At 35.9% G+C, this 20,211-nt stretch overlaps 2 protein-coding genes across 7 annotated transcripts in view; one reads left to right on the top strand and one right to left on the bottom strand.

Annotated features, from left to right (window-relative positions):
* Window positions 1-755: 755 nt before the first annotated feature.
* On the bottom strand, window positions 756-15,980 carry pole2 (polymerase (DNA directed), epsilon 2). Its single transcript, XM_017476265.3, has 20 exons — window positions 15,962-15,980; window positions 15,676-15,794; window positions 15,088-15,188; window positions 14,922-14,997; window positions 14,763-14,840; window positions 14,498-14,591; window positions 14,196-14,270; window positions 13,959-14,042; window positions 13,706-13,762; window positions 12,824-12,872; window positions 12,576-12,648; window positions 11,680-11,852; window positions 11,486-11,575; window positions 11,327-11,381; window positions 4,397-4,456; window positions 4,221-4,298; window positions 3,998-4,106; window positions 1,493-1,669; window positions 1,256-1,323; window positions 756-1,143 (listed from the first exon to the last, which is right to left on the bottom strand). The coding sequence occupies exons 2-20, from the start codon at window positions 15,741-15,743 to the stop codon at window positions 1,125-1,127; spliced, it is 1,584 nt and encodes a 527-aa protein (XP_017331754.2). The 5' UTR covers window positions 15,744-15,794; window positions 15,962-15,980; the 3' UTR covers window positions 756-1,124.
* The window catches only part of LOC108270033 (kelch domain-containing protein 1), a 20,122-nt gene continuing 15,880 nt past the window's right edge, over window positions 15,970-20,211 (top strand). For 3 of the 6 annotated variants that reach the window (XR_008397046.1, XR_001813609.3, XM_047157540.2), the window contains exons 1-3: window positions 16,253-16,597; window positions 19,052-19,122; window positions 19,346-19,463. Coding sequence is in view for 4 of the 6 variants with exons in the window: in XM_047157540.2 (XP_047013496.1) it covers window positions 16,502-16,597; window positions 19,052-19,122; window positions 19,346-19,463 (285 nt within the window). In the remaining 2 variants the exon portion in view is untranslated. Of the gene's footprint in view, window positions 16,189-16,252; window positions 16,598-19,051; window positions 19,123-19,345; window positions 19,464-20,211 lie in introns of those variants that run through there. The other 3 variants (XM_017476270.3, XM_017476269.3, XM_017476271.3) reach the window with 3 other exon arrangements.

Here is a 20,211-nt window from a genome sequence, read left to right as displayed (position 1 = left end):
ACCTCTCTCTGCGTCTGCTCTGTTCAGTGACTGGCTGAGAGCCAGAGATTTTACACGTGTCATGGATAACGAGATGCACCCTTCCTCCAAATTTATATCATTCTTATGTGAATGTTTTCAGAATGTAACACGAATGGAATGCAACATGTTTTACATGTAAAATAGTCCACGTTATTACAGTCTAGTTCTCTTGTTCAAAGTAGTTATAGTGTTCAGAAACATTTTTGATCATTCATTTTCCAGACCTGTCCATTATATAGTTTTATAAAAGTCATAACATTTATTTTTTTTTAAATCATAAAAATTATGAGAAGTAATTAAAAAAGTACAAATATATATATATATATATGTGTGTGTGTGTGTGTGTGTGTGTGTGTGTGTGTGTGTGTGTACACACACAGCATCCGGAAAGTATTCTTTCTCCACATTTTATGTTACAGCCTTATTCCAAAATGGATTAAATTCATTATTTTCCTCAAAATTCTACAAAAAATACCCCATAATGACAACATTAGAGAAGTTTGTTTGAAATCTTTGCAAATTTATTAAAAATAAAAAAAGCACATGTACATAAGTATTCACAGCCTTTGCCATGACACTCAAAATTGAGCTCAGATGTATCAAAATGTGGAAAAAGTGAAGCGCAGTGAATACTTTCTGGATGCACTGCAAATGTGTGTGTGTGTATATGTATGTGTGTATATATATATATTATATATATATATATACATATATATATACATATACATATATATATACACACACATACGTATATGAGAGAGAGAGAGAGAGAGACAGATAATCATTATTATGATTAATAATAATAATCATATGGGAAAATAATTTGTAATTATTTTCTAATTATATTGGTTTAACAGTGAATGTTTAATTCATTAACATGTTTTCACTCACATAGTTATTCACATTGACCAGGTTTTTTCTACTTCCAGCCCATGCAAATTGAACTTCATCTTCTAAAAATATTTTTGTCAAAATAGGAGATATTTTATTTATGTACACATATTAGTAGTCACACTTAAGACAAATAGGCTATAACAAGACATCATATTTATTTTACATTGTATATAAAACAGTCTCTTACAACTATCACCACGTGTTCAATTTCAAAGTCCTTGCAATTTGCTGCATAAGAAAAACAAATATGAAGAAAACCAATAAGCACTGTGTTCCAAAGAATGCTTCAAATATAATCATTTTAAATCATTAAAAATATAGAATAATTAAAGTTGGATACCTGTCCTCCACTGTTCGGTTTGATGGATAGTACACCTTGAAAGAAAATCCACTTCTTGGAAAAGAACCCTGCACAAGTAGAGGTAGTAAATATCATGTTGACTGATTTTATTATTCATTATTAATAATTTCACAACTCGAACATTTACAGTGATGCAATAAAATATGCTACAACATAATTGTTAATCCAGGGGAAAAAAGCTATTCGATTTTAACAATTAGATAGCAAAGAAAATACCGGGTTGATGCAGACACAATCTGAGTTGGAGATACTGAAGGGGTCATATTTATCAGCAAAGATAACAACGTCAGGAACAGGATAGACACGTAAGGCGTAGTCATACGCCCAGTACACTGGACTAACATAGAGGGGAAGTGGGGTCAGATGGCCCTGAGACAAGATAGTCTTCACAAACTGCAGGAAAACAGGGCAATAAGAGGACAGAAAGCCTATGAATAGATAAGCATATGCACTGTACTGATTTATTGCATTTTGTTATTTTAAAAAATACAAATACTCAAATATAATCATTAAACAGATACAATCATTAACCACTGCATGTAATTTCTCATAATATAAACAGATAAAAATTTAGGCTAGTAGTCATTAAGTAGAATCGTCTAGCTGATTTATATTTGTAGGTTTTGCTAGCTAACAATACCCAAGGATGATTTTTCTAGACCAATCTTGCTTAAGTGAAAGCCATTTTTAACAATTCTACAGACATTTTGGTTTCAACATCTCTTAGTCTAAAATACCCCTCCTTCCAAAGATATACAGTGCTGTGAAAAATTTCCTGATTTCTTCTGTTTTTATGTATACTTCAGAAATTAAAACAAAATCTAAGATAAAACATAGGCAACGTAAGTAAACAAAATACAGTTGTTAAATGGTAATGTTATATATTGAAGCAAAAAAGATTATCCAATTCCAACTGGGCCTGTGTGAAAATGTATTTGCCCCTGTAGTTACTAATTCCCCAAATCTATGAAATGGCATTCATAACTGGGTTCAGTTGGAAAACTCAGCACAGTAGTGAACCGTCCCAGAAGTGACTGAAGTCCAAAATTCCTCCAAGAGCACAGCGACAACTCATCCAGGAAGTCACAAAAGAGCCAAGGAAGTCACAAAAGAGCCAAGAGCAAAGGAACTACAGGCCTCTCTTGCATCAATAAAGGTAAATTTGTGCTCGAACTTGACATGTGTAACAAGATAAAAATATTTATAACAACATAAAATTAAGATAACAGGAAATTAATTAATGTCTCCCTACCTGACCAGGGGGCTTTCTGTGTGCACACACTTGAAGCGCGCGCACAGAAAACCGCCTCATATTCCGAGTACCGAACCAAGTTTTCTTTAGTGGCTTATTACACTTGGACGGTGAAATAAATACACATCATGTCAAAATGCAGGTCTGGCAGAGTATTCATGCAAACACGGTCAGTTATGTCTTAAGTGAATGTAAATTGTTGGGGAAAAAATTGGGGGGTGTCAATATTGGATCTAGTCTTAAAGTGACAGCAGTCTAATAAACCTGCTGCTGTCAGTGTCATTAATGTTAATCAAACAACAAAAGACAAAGAGAAAATCACTCATTTTACTGAATAACGTGAATAAATTTAATAAGAAAGTAGAAATAAGAATACATCATACAGTAAAGTCTATTTTATTTTACATTTAATTGCTTTATTCAATTTCCACAGTATTACTTGAATACTACTGATAGACCTACCTGAGAAAATGTATCATTATCGTGAAATAAGATTGTATTCACATGGCCCACCCGTAAACATTAGCATTTGATAGATTCCAGTCTTGAATTTCACCTAAAATGTATACTTCTTAATGTAGTAAATATCATAAACCTGCTAATTAAATTGAAAAAAGTTACAAGAACAGATTTCCGAAATGAGTTTGCGGTCATTCATAGACAGATTAAAAGCAGTAATAAAGCATGAAGTATGTTGTTATGACATGCTGCTAAATGTAACTCTACTCTGTACTCTCTCTCAGCCTATATAACTGTGGGGGAGTCATCAAATAATTGAAAGGTGAACTCAAACTGGAGGACACAATATAGTGTGATACAATAATAAAACAGGTTAATTTGTATTTTCATAAACTTGTAATATAATAAAAGTTCTACATATACTATCTATATCCCTTTTTGTTTCCTTTGAAACCATTTTTTGATAGTTTCATAGTTGAGGTGCTGATGAAATTAAATAAAAATATTAAATAGCAATGGCAAGATGTAATAATGGTATTTTTTAATTCCATTTATGTTGCCATTGGTTTGTGAAGGTTAAAATATTAATTTAACAGCTCAGTGTTGAGTTTACAATTGCAATTTCAAATCTTTTTTCAATTTAATCACTGTCTGGACTCGGCCGTACTCGAATAGGACTCAATTGGTTAAGGACTTGATCTGGACTCAAACTCAACAAAGGACCCAACACTATGCCTTTGTTTTATGTTGTATTTCTTTTGAAGATCTAAAACTATTTAGTATGAGATATAAAACAAAAATATAAGAAATCAGTAAATACTTTTTCACAGCACTGTAATTATCACTTAGGACACCTCACAACTGTAAATAAACAAACAATTTATTTTACAAGTTGTTGTTTTTTATAGCTGCTTCTGTGCTTCAGTGGCAATGCCTGAATTTCATTTTATCTAGGGAAAGCAGTTTGTTTGTTGATACAGTTTCTGATATACACAGCAAAACGGACTCACATGGTTTGGGATGTCGAGGTTGGTGCTGGGGAGTCTCAAGCAGTTCCTACACATCTTGTTGACTAGGTCTTCTCGGATCACCACTATCTCCTGACTGCAGTACTGTATCCTGTAATACGAAAATAGCCCAACTTCTAAAAACATTGCTGAAGATCAATATAAACACTATCCAAAAATGAAAAAGTTCAAAGTAGATGTAAGTTACATATGCTACAGGTTATACCGGCATGGGTTTGTGGTGAAGACAGAGAAAGGGACTCGCTGTCTAAATTCTTCAGTGATGTATTCAGCTAAAGGGGGCCTGGAAATTACAATACATTCATTCACTCTCTTTGGGGCAACACTTGATGATGCCAACTGAATTTCTAATAACAGCATGTTAGAAGTGAAACCCCTTGCCTGGGCAAGATGGTGCTGGGTCCAGGGTCCTCAGGGCCAGGAACAAACACAAAGCGACTGCTGTAGTGCCAGAAAACATTTCAGTACATCACATGAATAACTATACAATGTATTCATTTATATGGGTTGTAAAAACATTGTAAAAAATAAACATAGAGCACATGAACTATCAAACATTTATGCATAAGCGTCAAATTGCAGGATACTGGATCAATTTATTTATAGACACAAACAGTCACATTTTTATCCCCAAGGGAACATTTGGTGCTACAAGGGTGCTACAGTGTTAAAACAGTGATATTTTGTATATTAAATATGAACATTATAATTAGAATTTTCTATATTTCTCAATAAATATGACTTAAAACATCATTAGATTTTCAGACAAGCCCTAAAAGTAGACAAAGAGAACCCAATCACAAAAATGAGAAAAAAAATATTATACGTTCATTTATTTATATTAAGGAAAATGATCAAACATATTTGAGTGGCAAAAGTAAATGAACCTCTAGGATTAGCAGTTAATTTGAAGGTGAAATTAGAGTCAGGTGTTTTCACTCATTGGGATGGCAATCAAGTGTGAATGAGCACCCTGTTTTATTTAAAGAACAGGGTCTGTCAGAGTCTGCTCTTCACAACACATGTTTGTGGAAGTGTATCATGGCATAAATGAGATTGTTGAGGACCTCAGAAAAAGAGTTGTTGATGCTCAGCAGGCTAGAAAAGGTTACAAAACTATCTCTAAAGAGTTTGTACTCCACCAATCCACAATCAGACAGACTGTGTAGAAATGGAGGAAATTCAAGACCGCTGTTATCCTCCCCAGGAGAGGAGACCAACAAAGATCAATGCAAGAGCAAAACGTGTAGTAGTCCACAAGGTTACTAAGGACCCCAGGGTAACATCTAAGCAACTAAAGGCCTCTCTCACATTAGCTAATGTTAATCTTCATGAGTCCACTATCTGGAGAACACTGAACAACAATGGTGTGCATGGCAGGGTTGAAGGCACTGCTCTCCAAAAATAACATTGCTGCCCTTCTGCAGTTTGCTAATGATCACATGGACAAGCCTGAAGGAAAAATGTTTTGTGGACTGATGAAACCAAAATAGAATTTTTCATTTAAATGAGAAGCGTTATTTTGGGAGAAAGGAAAATACTGCATTCCAGCATAAGAACCTTATCCCATCTGTGAAACATGGTGGTGGCGGCAGTATCACGGTTTGGACCTGTTTTACTGCATCTGTGGCTGGATGACTTGCTATAATTGATGGAACAATTAATTCTGAATTATACCAGTGAATTCTAAAGGAAAATATCAGGACATCTGTCCATGAACTGAATCTCAAGAGAAAGTGGGTCATGCAACAAGACAACGACCTTAAGCACACAAATCATTCTACTAAAGAATAGTTAAAGAAGAATAAAGTTAATGTTTTGCTATGGAAAAAGTCAAATTCCTGACCTTAATCCAATAGAAATGTTATGGAAGGACCTGAAGCAAGTAGTTCATGTGAGGAAACCCACCATAATCCTGTACAAAGGTCTGAGCGGACTTAAATTCCACTAAGCCGATATGCAGGACTGAGCAACAGTTGTGGAACAGTTGCAGTTATTGCTGCACAAGAGGGTCACACCAGATACTGAAAGCAAAGGTTCACATACTTTTGCCACTCACATATATGTAATACTGGATCATTTCCAATTCATATTTTTGTCTCATTTGTTTAATCAGGTTCTCTTCATCTACATTTAGGAAACTCTGATGTTGTTTTAGGTCATGTTTATGCAGATGTACAGAAAATTCTAAAGGGTTCACAAACGTCCAGGCACCACTGCATATTCATATATACAGTGCCTCCGGAAATTATTCATCCCAAATGATTATATCTCTTTTGCTCTATTGCAATATATAATTTAAGTATATTAGATCAGGATATTTTTCTTCTAATTTTAAAATGACTCTACAAAGATCAAATAATTTTTTTTTAGAAAACCCCAGAATTATTAAAAAAATTAATTCTAAACACAAAGCAAAATTAATAAGTATTCACCCTCCATCATTTAGCAAGCTAAATTAGGACTAGTATTTCATTTAAGAGCTCACACTAAACTGTACAGGGTACACCTATGTTAATTGTAAATATTCCTATTTCCAGTTTTATGCTTGCATAATACAATCCTAATTCCGAAAAATTTGTGGCCATATGGAAAATGCTAATAAAAACAAAAAGGAGTGAATGTACTTTGACTTGTACTTAAACAAAAAACGTATAAAGACAAGGTATTTGATGTTCTACCTAAGCAACTGCACAGTTTTTTTCTAAGATAAATGTTTATTTCGAAATTGATGCATGCAACATGTTCCAAAAAAGTTGGGATGGAGCAATTTAGGATTAATAGTGATGTGACAAGTTGAAATAAGAAGGTGATGTGAAACAGGTGAGGTAATCGTCTAATCATAGTATATAAGGAGAATCCAAAAAAGGGGTAGTCCTTCAAGAGCAAGGATGGATCGAGGCTCACCAATCTGCCAACAGATGCATCAGAGAATAATCAAACACTTTAAGAACAACGTTCCCCAAAGACAAATCAGTAGGATTTTTGGCATTTCACCTTCTACAGTGCACAATCTAATTAAAAGATTCAAGGAATCCGGTCAAGTCTCGGCGCGTAAAGGCCAAGGCCGAAAACCACTTTTGAATGCACATGATCTCTGATCCCTCAGACGTCATCGTGTTAAAAACGGTCATTGTCTGTAATGGATATCCTGACATGGGCTCGGGAATACCTTTGTCAGTCAACACCATTCATCGCTGCATCCAGAGATGCAAGTTAAGGCTTTACTATGCAAAGTAGAATCCCTACATCAACACTGTCCAGAAGCGCTGCTGACTTCTCTGGGCTCGGTCTCATCTGAGATGGACAGTAGCACAGTGGAATCATGTTTCATGGTCCGACAAGTCAACAGTTCAAATACTTTTTTGGAAAAACAGCTATCGTGTTCTCTGGGCCAAAAAGGCAGCGTCTGTCATGGTATGGGGTGTGTCAGTACCCCAGACATGGGTAATTTGCACATCTGTGAGGGCATCATTATTGCAGAAAGATATGTACACATTTTGGAGCAATATATGCTGCCATCCAGAGTAGGACAACGCCAAATCACATTCTGATTACAAGCGTGTGGTTGCACAAGTCTCCGATTGAGAATGTGTGGCACATAACAGTGCAAAATAAGGCAACGAAGGCCCCATGCAGCTGAAGAAATGCATAATGGATGAATGGGGGGAAATTAAATTCAAATTCAAGGTCTTGATGCTCACCTACAAGATCTTGTCTGGAACAGCACCCTCAACTCTCTCCTGAAGGCTTACGTTCCCTCACGCAATCTGCGATCAATCAACGACCGATGCTTAGCTCTACCTACTCAGCGTGGCTCAAGGTCCCTTTCAAGAACCTTCAAACAAACTGTTCCTCAGTGGTGGAATGAACTTCCAACCTCAATCCGGACCACAGAATCTCTCACCATCTTCAAAAAACAGCCAAAGACCCACCTCTTCCGTGAACACCTAACCAACCCATTAAATAAATAAATAAAATTTTACTCTGGCACTTACACCTCTACCCTGCGCACTTTGCTTCTTCTGGAACTCAATTAATGGATCTTGTATGGTAGCACTACTTGTATTGTTCTCTGCTTGATATATCACTTTGCTTATATTTTCTCATTTGTAAGTTGCTTTGGATAAAAGCGTCTGCTAAATGAATAAACGTAAATGTAATGTAAATGTAAATTACGCTTGCTAAACTTAACCAACTGGTGTCTTCAGTGCCCAAACACTTAGGTGTTATTAAAAGAAAAGCTGTTCCAACTTTTTTGGAGTGTGTTGCATTCATCAGATTTGAAATGAGTGGAATAAATTAAATTCACCAAGTAAAACATAAAATAATGTGTTAATAATGCATTTTCAATATAGCACAGGGTGAATTGAATTTTCAAATGACTCTTCGTTTGTTTTTTTTGCATTTTCCATACTGTCCCAACTTTTTCAGAATTGGGGTTGTAAATATCTCTGACTTTGGGGTGTTTCACAGCTAAAATGGCAGATCAGATAAGTCCTGAAGACCAAGTAACTGCCCATGAAGCTGAAGTTGTTGATTAAGTTGGAGAAGCTTATTAATACATCAGCAAAGCTTTGATCCTTCCTAAGAAGGAAGAAACATGCCACAACCCAGACACCAGCAAGGTCAGGCCAAACTGAATGCTTAGGAAAGAAGGGTAATTGTCAGAGAAGTGTCCAAAAGTCCAGCTACTAGGGCTGTGACGGTGGCCATGACAGCAACGGTGGTAAAGTGCCACCTGCGGAGGTGTCACATCACACACCATGTTAATGTTTCAGCTTGAGTGAGCACTATAACAAATACAAAGTACAATGTTTTGTATACAAGTGTAATAATAATAATAATAATAATAAGAAGAAGAAGAAGAACAACAACAACAACAGTTGCTATTTTAATTTGTATTTACAGTGGGAAATTTTTATATTAATATACAATTTACGTAATTATAATCAAATCCCTTTTATGGTGTTGTCTGTTAGATTGACACAGGTTTGTTTGAATGTGGCAAAATTCAGTCAGGTGAATTCTTCTATTTCATTTCGGGTTCTGCCGCTGCAATGGATCTTCTTGGGAAACCAAAAGTTACATCGGCGATCTGAGAACATTTTGGATTTGTGCCAAATGAGAGAGAAATGTGCATGTTTCACTCCATCCACCACTTCTCCTTCTCCCCGGGTCAATCACAATACCGTATCCCACAGCGCCCTCGGCTGTTTCTCAACACATGACACAGCAAGGCTGTATAGAATTGTTTCACTGAAGAAAGTGCTCCAATAAAGCCTCATGTAGTTTTTTTTATATTTAGGTTTTTATTTTATTTATGCCAAAAAATGATAATATTACATTATATAATATAGTGATATGAATTTCACTCATACCCACCACCTTCTTTAAAAAAAAAACAAAAAACTGCCACTGTCACAGCCCTACCACCTACACTGATGGGGTTACAGAGCTCACTGGCTGAAGTAAGAGAACCTACCCAGACATCAACAATATCAATAGCTCTACACAGATCTGACCTCTATGATAGTAGGGAGTGGCCAGTAGAAAGCCACTTCGGAGAAAGGCCATGTTAGAATATCTGCGAGCTTTTGGAAAACGATTTTGTGGTCTGACGAGACTTAATTAATAAATTTGAGCCATTTGGTCTAGAGCCAAAGCATAAACAAAATACAGTCCAACACCCAGGTAACCTCATTACTGTCAATACCATTTTGTAACATCAGCTTTTTGTTTATTTATATAACACTTATTACTTTACAGCCAGATGTATCTTTGGATACAGCGGTGAATGGTGTTGACTCACGAAGGTTTACCAAAGTATTCCCGAGCCCATTTCAGGATATTCATTACAGACTCATGACGGTTTTTAAGACAGTGACGTCTGAAGGACTGGAGATCACGCACATTCAGAAGTGGTTTTCGGCCTTTCCCTTTACGCACCGAGATTTGACCGGATTCCTTGAATCTTTTACTGATATTGTGTAGAAGGTGAAATGCCCAAAATTCTACCGATTTGTGTTTGGGGAATGTTGTTTTCAAAGTGTTGGATTATTCACTGACGCATCTGTTGGCAAATTGGAGAGCATAAACCCATCCTTGCTCTTGAAGGACTAGGCCTTTTTTGGATTCTCCTTATATACTATGATTAGATGATTGCCTCACCTGTTTCACATCACCTTCTTATTTCAACTTGTCACATCGCTATTAGTTCTAAATTGCGGCTGTCCCAATTTTTTTGGAACATGATGCATGCATCAATTTCAAAATAAACGTTTATCTTCACAAAAGAAAAAAAAACAACAACTATGCAGTTGCTTAGGTAGAACATCAAATACCTTGTCTTTATACGTTTTTTTTTTGTTTAAGTACAAGTCAAAGTACATTTACTCATCTTTGTTTTTATTAGCATTTTCCATATGGTCAAACTTTTTCAGAATTGGGTTTGTATTATGCAAGCATAAAACTGAAAATAGGAATATTTACAATTAACATAGGTGTATCCTGTTTAATTAATTTAGTGAGCTCTTGAAAATTAAATACTAGTCCTAATTTAGATTGCTGAAAGAATGGAAGGTGAATACTTATAGATTTTGCTTTGTTTTTAGAATTGATTTTTTAAATAATTGAGGTTATCTAAAATTTTTTCATTTGATTTCTGTAGAGAGTAATTTTTAAATTACTAATTAGTAATTTTAAAATAAGAAAAACATTGCAATCTAATATATTTAATTAGATGTTGCAATACAGTAAAAAGAGAAATAGTCATTTAGGACGCATAATTTCTGGAGGCACTGTATATAGGAATATGCAGTGGTGCCTGAACATTTGTGAATCCTTTAGAATTTTCTGTACATCTGCATAAACATGACATCATCGGATTTTCCTAAACGTACATAAAGAGAACCCAATTAAACAAATAAGACAAAAATATGAATTGGAAATGATCCAATATTACATGTCTGTGAGTGGCAAATGTATGTGAACCTTTGCTTTCAGTATCTGGTGTGACCCCTTGTTTAAATACAAGTCAAAGTACATTTACAAATCACTCCTCTTTGTTTTTATTAGCATTTTCCCTTACTGTCCCGACTTTCAGAATTGGGGTTGTACTGACCAAAGGCACACATAGAGACAGAGTAACCAGCAACACTTTCCTGCTCTGAGCAATTTTCACTCGTTAAAACTATACACACAATACTCTCAAAGAAAATGCACATAAAATATAAAAGAGTAATAACAGACAAATGACTCAAAGTACTGTAGGTGGCAGCTGGATGAGGCAGTGACCAAAAAGAGTCTTACCTGTTGTGGATGTTGGGATGCTCACAAATTAAATCAGCTAGAGCTTTCAAAGACTCTGAAACAAAAAAGCCTATATTATGACATCCAGCAAATAAATAAATAAATAAATCTAATGAATGTAGTGAGAAAACAGAGTTCCCATGCCTCAAAACTTCTTACCTTTAAGTGACTTGATCTGATTTTTGCCATATGGGGCAGAGGAAAAGTTCCCACAGAAGATGAAGCAGGTGGGAGGCATTGCTGAATAGCCTGTAACAGGCACAAAAGATCTTTAGATGAAGCAACAAATTCAACAAATTTAGAAAACACAAATGGTTTTGTACAATCAAAAACGCTAGAAAAATGCATTAAACCTGAAAACATGGTCTGGATCTTCTCCAGGACCTCCACACTGTCAAGCCACAAGTCAGAAATTATAACAAACATTGCATCCTCATTCTCCTCTTCAAGCTGCTTCAGCTTGGCAGAGGCTTTCACCGCGATGGTGGATGGACCGCCAAAGAAATTCACATTACCATAATATGCCCTGAAATAGAAATGTTTTTATTAACCAATGAATAATCTTTCTTAAAAGTGTTTGCATTAGGAAAGTAAAAACAAATATTCAAATTAATTGACAAATAATAAATGAACTGGCTTAAATGTGGCTAATAAGTGAGAATGGCTGAAACAAATATCACTTGGCATTTTTAATACATTTTTTAATCAATGATCTAATGTAAAAAACCAAACATCTTAACATTTAAACAATATCTTATTATTCTACTGAATCTCTCTTCTAGGGCTAATCTAATGATTATTCTCTGTTACAAAAACAGTAACCTATTTAAACTACAAGTAAGGAACTTGATCAGGAATTTGTTTCATATAAAAGAACTTGCTTGAAATTTGTGGCTCAATTGGATCTTTCTCTCTCCCTCTTTATCTAAATCTCACACATAAAAAATACATCAAGCCCCTTGATTGGGGTGTAGCAAAGTTAGAATGTCAACCATTTTGTATATTTCACTCACAAAGCAGGAGTTTTTGGATGCATTCGTTTTTTAATCCTCATATTATGAAAGATTTATCCACTTTTCATATGTAGCGTTATACAATGAAAATTATCTATCAGTATCTATATTAGCTATCAATATTTAGGTTTTGCCTTTTTTTTATACTTGTCTTTTGTTCAAAGTTCTGTCTGTGCATTTACATTATTACACATATCTGTTGCTGAATATAAAAATCCATATGGTTAGGTGTTCACCTAGTAGTGGAGGAGGGCTCAATTGGTGGAAACCCAAAGGCACTGACATGGAAGACCGAGTCTTCATACCATCCTGTAGGAACCATAACATGACATGAAAAAAAGTGGATCCAACTGTCAAACATTCCCTTATTAGTTAGTTATGTGTAACCATGAGAACTGAAAAAAATTCTTGGAACATAGCTGGGAATGTAGCTGTACATCACTCAGTCACAGAATGATTAGTGTATTGACAAGACAGTAGTCACCTTCAGCCAAGACAAAGCCAGACTCAGTGTACAGCCCACTGTGGAACTGGTGAGGAACCAAGTTAAGGCACAAAAGTTTTTGCTTCCACATAATGACAAAACTGTTCAGTTGCTTGTGGTATGTGTCAATTCAAGGATCCTTAAATTTTGGTGTGAGCTTGAGGTTTTGCCACTCATATAATAAGTTTCATCAGTTCATTCAAATGGTGCAAAGATTGTCTATATTTTTCAAGTCTCTGTCAATAAAGAATGTCAACAAACTGGGATTGACAATGCCATGGGAGGAATGCCATAAGAAGAAGGCTAGGAATTAATTAATATATGACTGCCACAAACAAGGTTGGAGGCAAAAGGGTCTGCCTATCAAAGTTGGCTGAGAGGTTTTTCAGAGTGGTCCTTGTACAAGTCCTATAGTATACTGAGCTGTGATAGGTGAGAAGAGGAGGAAAGCCACTCAGGCAGCTGAGACAACTTCAAATTGGCTTTGGATAAAAAGAACATATCCATTGAGATCTGTGTCATAATGCTACTTGAACATAAGTGCTGGTCAACCATGGTTAGTCACCTATTCAAGGATCTAGTGCTGAAATACCCAATCACCCCAGGAAATATCAATGATGATATGTTCAAGAGCATCACAAGATGCTCAGTAGTGATGGTCACCCTCCTTTCTCCTTTAAAACTTCATAGATAAAAACCTATACACAGATCATTTTCATAGAATTGTTCACAATTCTGTTAAACTGATGAAGCCTGTTGGATGAGTACCGATACATTCTGAACAATACAAGTCCTATGACTTAATACTTCTACACCAAATAAGCTTAATGTCAAATCTTGCAGCTCAATTTGTTTGCTTTTTTAATAGCAGTAAAAGGATATTGCCTTGGAAATGTTCAACTGCACAGAGCCGGTCAGGTCTTCAAGAAAAAATTTGCCCTGAGAGGGATAACAGAATTAACACACTGGTTCCAAAACAGACATGGCCTGTTCCAATTTCTCATAACTGTCTGCTGTATGCAATATGATTAGAACATTACAAAACCTATTAAGTATTTTAGATCTCAAGATTTGAAATGATGCATACAGGGTTTTGTTTCTAGAGACACAACTTCATATATTGGAAAACACATACCTCTTTAAGCTGTGTGATCATGCCAAGGACAATAACTTCACCCAGTTTTGCAGTGCTTCCTAAAAGAGCCTCCACAGTCTTTAACTACAAGGGAAACCATATTAACATTGTAGTGAATAAGTAGCCTATAATATAGATGGAAATATGGCTATACTGTAACAACAATAAGAATAAATCAAAACAGACACCTTTTAGTGCAGGTCAAAAAATATTAAATAATTAGCAGTGTTACTTTACCTGGAATTTATTTCTCCCTTCATCTGCAGCCACACCAATCACTGGTGGAGTAAAAAGTTCATGTCTGTGTATCCGCTACATTAGAAGCAAAAAATGGGAATTGGTCATACATTTTTAAAAAATTAAGAATTGAATTCAGAAAATGGTTTAGAGTCAGAACCATGGTGAAAAGGGAGCTTGATTAAATGTACCCACTAGGCTTGTGCAATACTGATTTTTCCTTGATTTCTATTTTAAAATATCAATGATAAACAATTTAATCTTCCAGAATTGCTGCCCACACAGAGAGAAAAGTGTTTTACCTGTTGTAGGATGGTATAGCGTTCCCTAAAGAGCTCAGCCTTGTCTCTAGCTTGACCACACACACTAGGGACTGGATGGTTGGTCATGCTAATACTATGAGAGAGACAAAATCAGCCAGTATGATACATACCTTACCACAGTTAACCTGTCATTGTGGTAAAAGCAGATTCTATTAACAATAAAATTTATGTATTAGAGTAATTACAAAACAGTAATAAATAGTTAAAAAAAAACTATACTGTAGTACATTAAGTAGCTGCTTACGGGACAAATTTCTTCCTTTCTGTGCTGTACATAAATCTAGGCACATCAAAAGCTCCAATGATGTTAAAAACGTTGTCTCTAGAAACAAAAGACCACTGATTGGGTTAATGTTCTTAGTGCTAGAGGTGAAAATTCAATAGATGACATCCGGACTCTTACATAGTTTCATCACATGACTGACTGCAGTCCTGCACAGCAGTCTCAGCTACTGAAAGCTCAATCATGCTGGAGGACACTGTCAAATGAAAAAGGATCGGCAGGTATTATTAGTTTGCTTATTCATGAGTACAGTCGTTAGCTGTGAATTATTTGAGCGGGTTCTTACAGGGTTGTTTTTCAACTCCATCCAGGATCCGCTCAATTACATCCTCCAGTTCCACTTCACTGACTGACTCCAACACCTCCACCAGATATTTGCTTGCTTCACTGTGAAGTACATCAGATATTATATATATATATATATATATATATATATATATATATATATATATATATATATATATATACACACAATTTTTTTCAGTGGCTAGTGTACGTATTGTTTTACGTGTTTATTTAATAATTTAAAATTAAGACTAGACTATTTAGCAGTGGGCCCTCAGTGATGACTGCAGGTCAGGCAGTGTGGTGTAATAAACAGGACAAATAACAAATATACTATATCGCTGTAATAAATTCATTAATACTTATACATTGATATAAGTTAAACACACGAGACACTGCATTGCGGATACACTAAATGGATACAATAAAGTTGTCCTAACTTATCATACATTATACAGTCAGTCTGCTAGGTTCGTAGCATCGCGCGCTGTTTTATAACAATTTAACTTCATGCCGAAGGCAATAAATTGACTTCAATTAACTGCTTGACCTTGTAATTATATTTATTAATAGTAAAACTGAAACATACGGTCGCAACATTAAGCCTCGCATCTTGAAGCCGGTTGTTACTTTTGTTTTTAGTCTTCGTACATCCATTTTTCATCCGTTGGCGCTAAATTTCCACTTCCGCAGCATTCAGTCAACTTCCTGTATTTAAAAAAAAAACAAAAAAACAAAACGCTATAATGTGCTTCAAAATAAATGCCTTAAAGTTAGAAGAGAGTTTCATTTATTTAAAATAATGTATAATATTGCAGTTAGAATATAATATTAGTTATATTATTCTATTAATTGTTATATGAAAAATAAAGAACATTGGACTAAAATATCTCTTTATCCTCGCCATCTCGTTCTTTCCGCCCCTTTCTGCAGGTGTTGTATCGAACTCTGTGTTCCCGTCGGGATCTGTATCCTCCTGGCCCCGGCCCCGTCTAAACTGCGAAGAAAGGTGAAGAAAAAGAAAAGAAATGGGATCAGTATTGGGATCAGTATTGTGCCTTTTGAGAACGGTCGTATATTTAACCTAGAAAATCACAGTTATGTGAGTGAGCACACATTTCTTCCAAAATTCTACAATATTCAAAATGAAAACTGTCTTACAAATACCACCTTATTTATTGATAGAAATAGCAGCAGGTGGTTGTGTTAATAAATAGATTTTTTTTAAAAAACGAAACAAACTTATATTCAAAATATAACTGGGGAAACAGATCCCGACGGGGAAACAGAGTTCGACACAACACCTGTTTCATAAATTGCGGCATAAACATTGCCATAATAGCAGAAGAGGAAGACAGTTAGATTGGACTGATTTATTGTTTATTTGTTTGTTTATTTAAATTTCTTATACCAGAATGGCAGCATCAAATGCCGACGTTGTGGCACGAGAAAGAAGCGGACACACGGCCGTGGTTTCAGAAAACACTTTATTTGTGTGGGGAGGTTATGTGGTAAGTAGAGACGTTGTCCAGTGCAAATAAACGACCAGATTACAGTCACTCGGGTTCAGAAACTATCTTACACTTGTTTTATAGCAGTTTTTTTAATGAGTGTTATTGTTGCCCCTCATTTCATTAAGGGAAGACACTAAAGGTACAAGCGACTTTTTATTGTTTAACCTTTTCATCTTTTGTTTAAAACACACACACACACACACACACACACACACACAAATAATCTGCTCTCATGGATATCAAACAATTGCAAACAAAACACAGGTTTATCAAAAAGATCTTTTTAAAATATAGGTTTTATTGGCCTTGGCACCCCTAGGAATTCATGTGAGAAAAATATATTTGAAGTATATTACCACTGATATTTGAATTTATTTTAGTACACCTGGGTGACTAGGAACAGGAAGTTATTCAACCATGACTTCCTGTTTCACAGGGGTTTAAATATGAGGTAACACATAGGACAAATTCCCTTAATCATTCGTAACAATGGCTAAGACCAGTTCTCAGAGAGATCGGAAGGGGGGTGCAAATTGTTTTCAAGAAAGAAAAAAAAACCCCGGACAGGGCATCATTTGTAGACTCGGTGTATTTTATTGCTTTTCAAATAGAATGTGTATATGTATGAAAAAACCCTGCATTCCCTCTGTATTTTCTTTTTGCTGGGGAGAGGCAGAGTTTAGCCTGCCTTTTATCTAGCTGTCAGTGCAGACCAGTGTTGCCAATTTAACGACTTTTCAGACCCCTTTAGCGACTTTTTTTGCACAAAAAAAGCGCCTACCAACAAACCTTAGCGACTTTCCAAATAACGCAATACTGGACTACAAGATCTTGCTTTCCTGCTGCACTCGCACCTCTGCTGCAATATCTATCTATCATATATATATATATATATATATATATATATATATATATATATATATATATAATATATTATGCCTGGTCTCCTCCAATGGGGGGGGGCTTTATTCACAAAAGGTTGAGAACCTCTGGGTTAGACCAAGGAATATATCTGTGATGTGCAGCAAAAGGTTGTTGAGCTTCACAAAATGGGAAGTGGCTATAAGAAAATAGCAAAAGCAGTGAAAATGGCAATTTCCACCATCAAGGCAATAATTTAGAAGTTCTAGTCAACTGGAAATGTTGTGAATCAACCTGGAAGAGGACGTATGTCTATATTGTCTCAATGCATTGTGAAGAGGATGGTTTGAGTGGCCAAAAAATCTCCAAGGATCACAGCTGGAGAATTGCAGAAGTTAATTGCGTCTTGGGATGAGAAAGTCTCCAAAACTACAATCCGAAGCCACCTATATCACCACAAGTTGTTTGGAAGGGTGTCAAGCAAAAAACTTCTGCTCTCATCCAAAAACAATCTCAAGCGTCTTCATTTTGCCAGACACTAATGGAACTTCAAATGGGATCGGGTTCTATGGTCAGATGAAACCAAAATAGAGCTTTTTGGTAATAAACACCAGAGGTGGTTTTGGTGCACACAGAAAGGTAGCCATATGGCCCACCCCATGCCCACCGTTAAATATGGTTGTGGCTCTTTAATGTTTTGGGGCTGTTTTTTCTGCCAGAGGACCTGGACATTTTGTTAGGATACATGGCATCATGGACTCAAATATCAACAGATATTAAATGAAAACCCGACTGTCTCTGCCAGAAAACTTAAAATGAGTCATGGTTGGATCTTCCAGCAGGACAATGATTCAAAACATACATCACAATCAACACAAAAATAGTTCACTGACCACAAAATCAAAGTACTGCCATGGCCATTCAAGTCCCCTGACTTAAAACCCATAGAAATCCTGTGGGGTGAACTGAAGAGGAGAGTCCACCAATATGGACTTCAAAATTTGAAGGAGCTGGAGAGCTTCTGTATGGAGGAATGGTCTGAGATCCCTTGCCATTATTCACAAACACAAAGTATTGACTAAAAGGGTGCTAATAATTGTTGCACACCTATTTTTAACAATTTTCTTTTGGTAAACCTGTGATGTGTTTGCAATTGTGCAATTGTTTGATATTCATGAGAGCAGAGTATTTTTTTATTTAAACAATTTATTTAAACAAACCCCCCCCCCAAAAGGTTAAACAATAAAGACAAAAATTACCAAGGGTGTCAGTATTAGTGGAGGGCACTGTATCTGGAGACAAACTTTCTGAAACTTGGATTACATCCAGATTCCTTGCTATATATACACATATATGTATGTATAATCATACTAATTGTGGAAACAAAATAAACCACATTGTATTTTACATACCTTTTTCTCAAAATATTTTTTTCTTCTATATATGTGTAGGCTGCCTCTAATAATTACACTTTGATGGTAATTACTTTTTTTTTTTTTAGTCTAAACTGTTTTTTCCATTATGTGTGGATCCATGTTGAATGAGGAAAGTTGTAACATATATTTGTTCCCATTTTTCTGTATTCTTAAGTCAGTTGCTGATCATGAAGTCTTCCTCCCAAACAATGAGATTTGGTTGTATGACCTGCACACTGGTTTATGGTACTATTTATAAGATTATTTATATTATGTTATAATATTATACATGGAGGCTTTCAAGTGCACATATTTGTATGTAGTAATTGTAGTAATAAGTATAATTCTTTGTTAATGATTGTTCCAATTAAAGTACACAGACAGAACAACTGATGCCACAATATTTATAAATTCAACATGTCTTAACATGGCCTAATGTAAATTTTTGAATGCATTTATATATTTACAGGAAAAGGTGTGACATGAGTGGGGAAGTTCCTCCATCCATGTCAGGTACCTGTGGTTGCAATCTAAATGGAACCATGTATATATTTGGAGGTTGCAGTGATGATGGTCAGACCAATGAGGTAATCCCAGTGTCAATCATCTCTTAGACAAACACTGTATGGCCAAAATTATGTGGACACCTGGCCATCACCCATATGTGGGCCTTCCCCAAACTGTTGCCACAAAGTTGAAGGCACTCAATTGTCTTGAATGTCTTTGTATGCTCTAGAATGTGGTTAAGACATTGAACTACTGATCGGAAGGTCGTGAGTTCAAATCCCAGTTCTACCAAGCTGCCACTGCTGGGCCCTTGAGCAAGGTTGTTTGAATGTTCAGGCCCTCAAATGCTCAGTTGTATAAATGAGAAAAATGTAAGTCGCTCTGGATAAGGGCTTCTGCCAAATGCCGTAAATGTAAATGTAGATTGATTTCTCTTCACTCACATTAAAAGACCTAGCCCAACCTGTTACAGCATAACAATGTCCCTGTGCACAAAGCAGAGTCCATAAAGAAGTGGTTTGCCAGGGTTGTAGAGGAAGAACTCAAGTTGCCTGTGCAGAGTTGAGCCTGTGTTTAACCCCACTCTGCATTTTACCAGACTGCATGTTTGGCCTTCTCACCCCCTACATCAGTGCCTGACCTCACAATTGCTCTTGTGGCTGAATGGGTAAATCCCCACAACCACATTCCAAAATCTAGTGGAAAGCCTTCCCAGAAGACTAGAGGGGGACCATATTAATGCTCACAGTTTTGGAATGGAATGTTCAATAAGCAGTTGTGGGTGTGATGGTAAGGTGTACACATACTTATGGCCATATAGTGTACTCG

Source organism: Ictalurus punctatus, chromosome 9 (genome assembly GCF_001660625.3).
Source record: "Ictalurus punctatus breed USDA103 chromosome 9, Coco_2.0, whole genome shotgun sequence".
Lineage (NCBI taxonomy): Eukaryota > Metazoa > Chordata > Actinopteri > Siluriformes > Ictaluridae > Ictalurus > Ictalurus punctatus.
The sequence above is the reverse complement of the archived record's forward strand: the minus strand, read 5'-3'. Positions and strand labels throughout refer to the sequence as shown.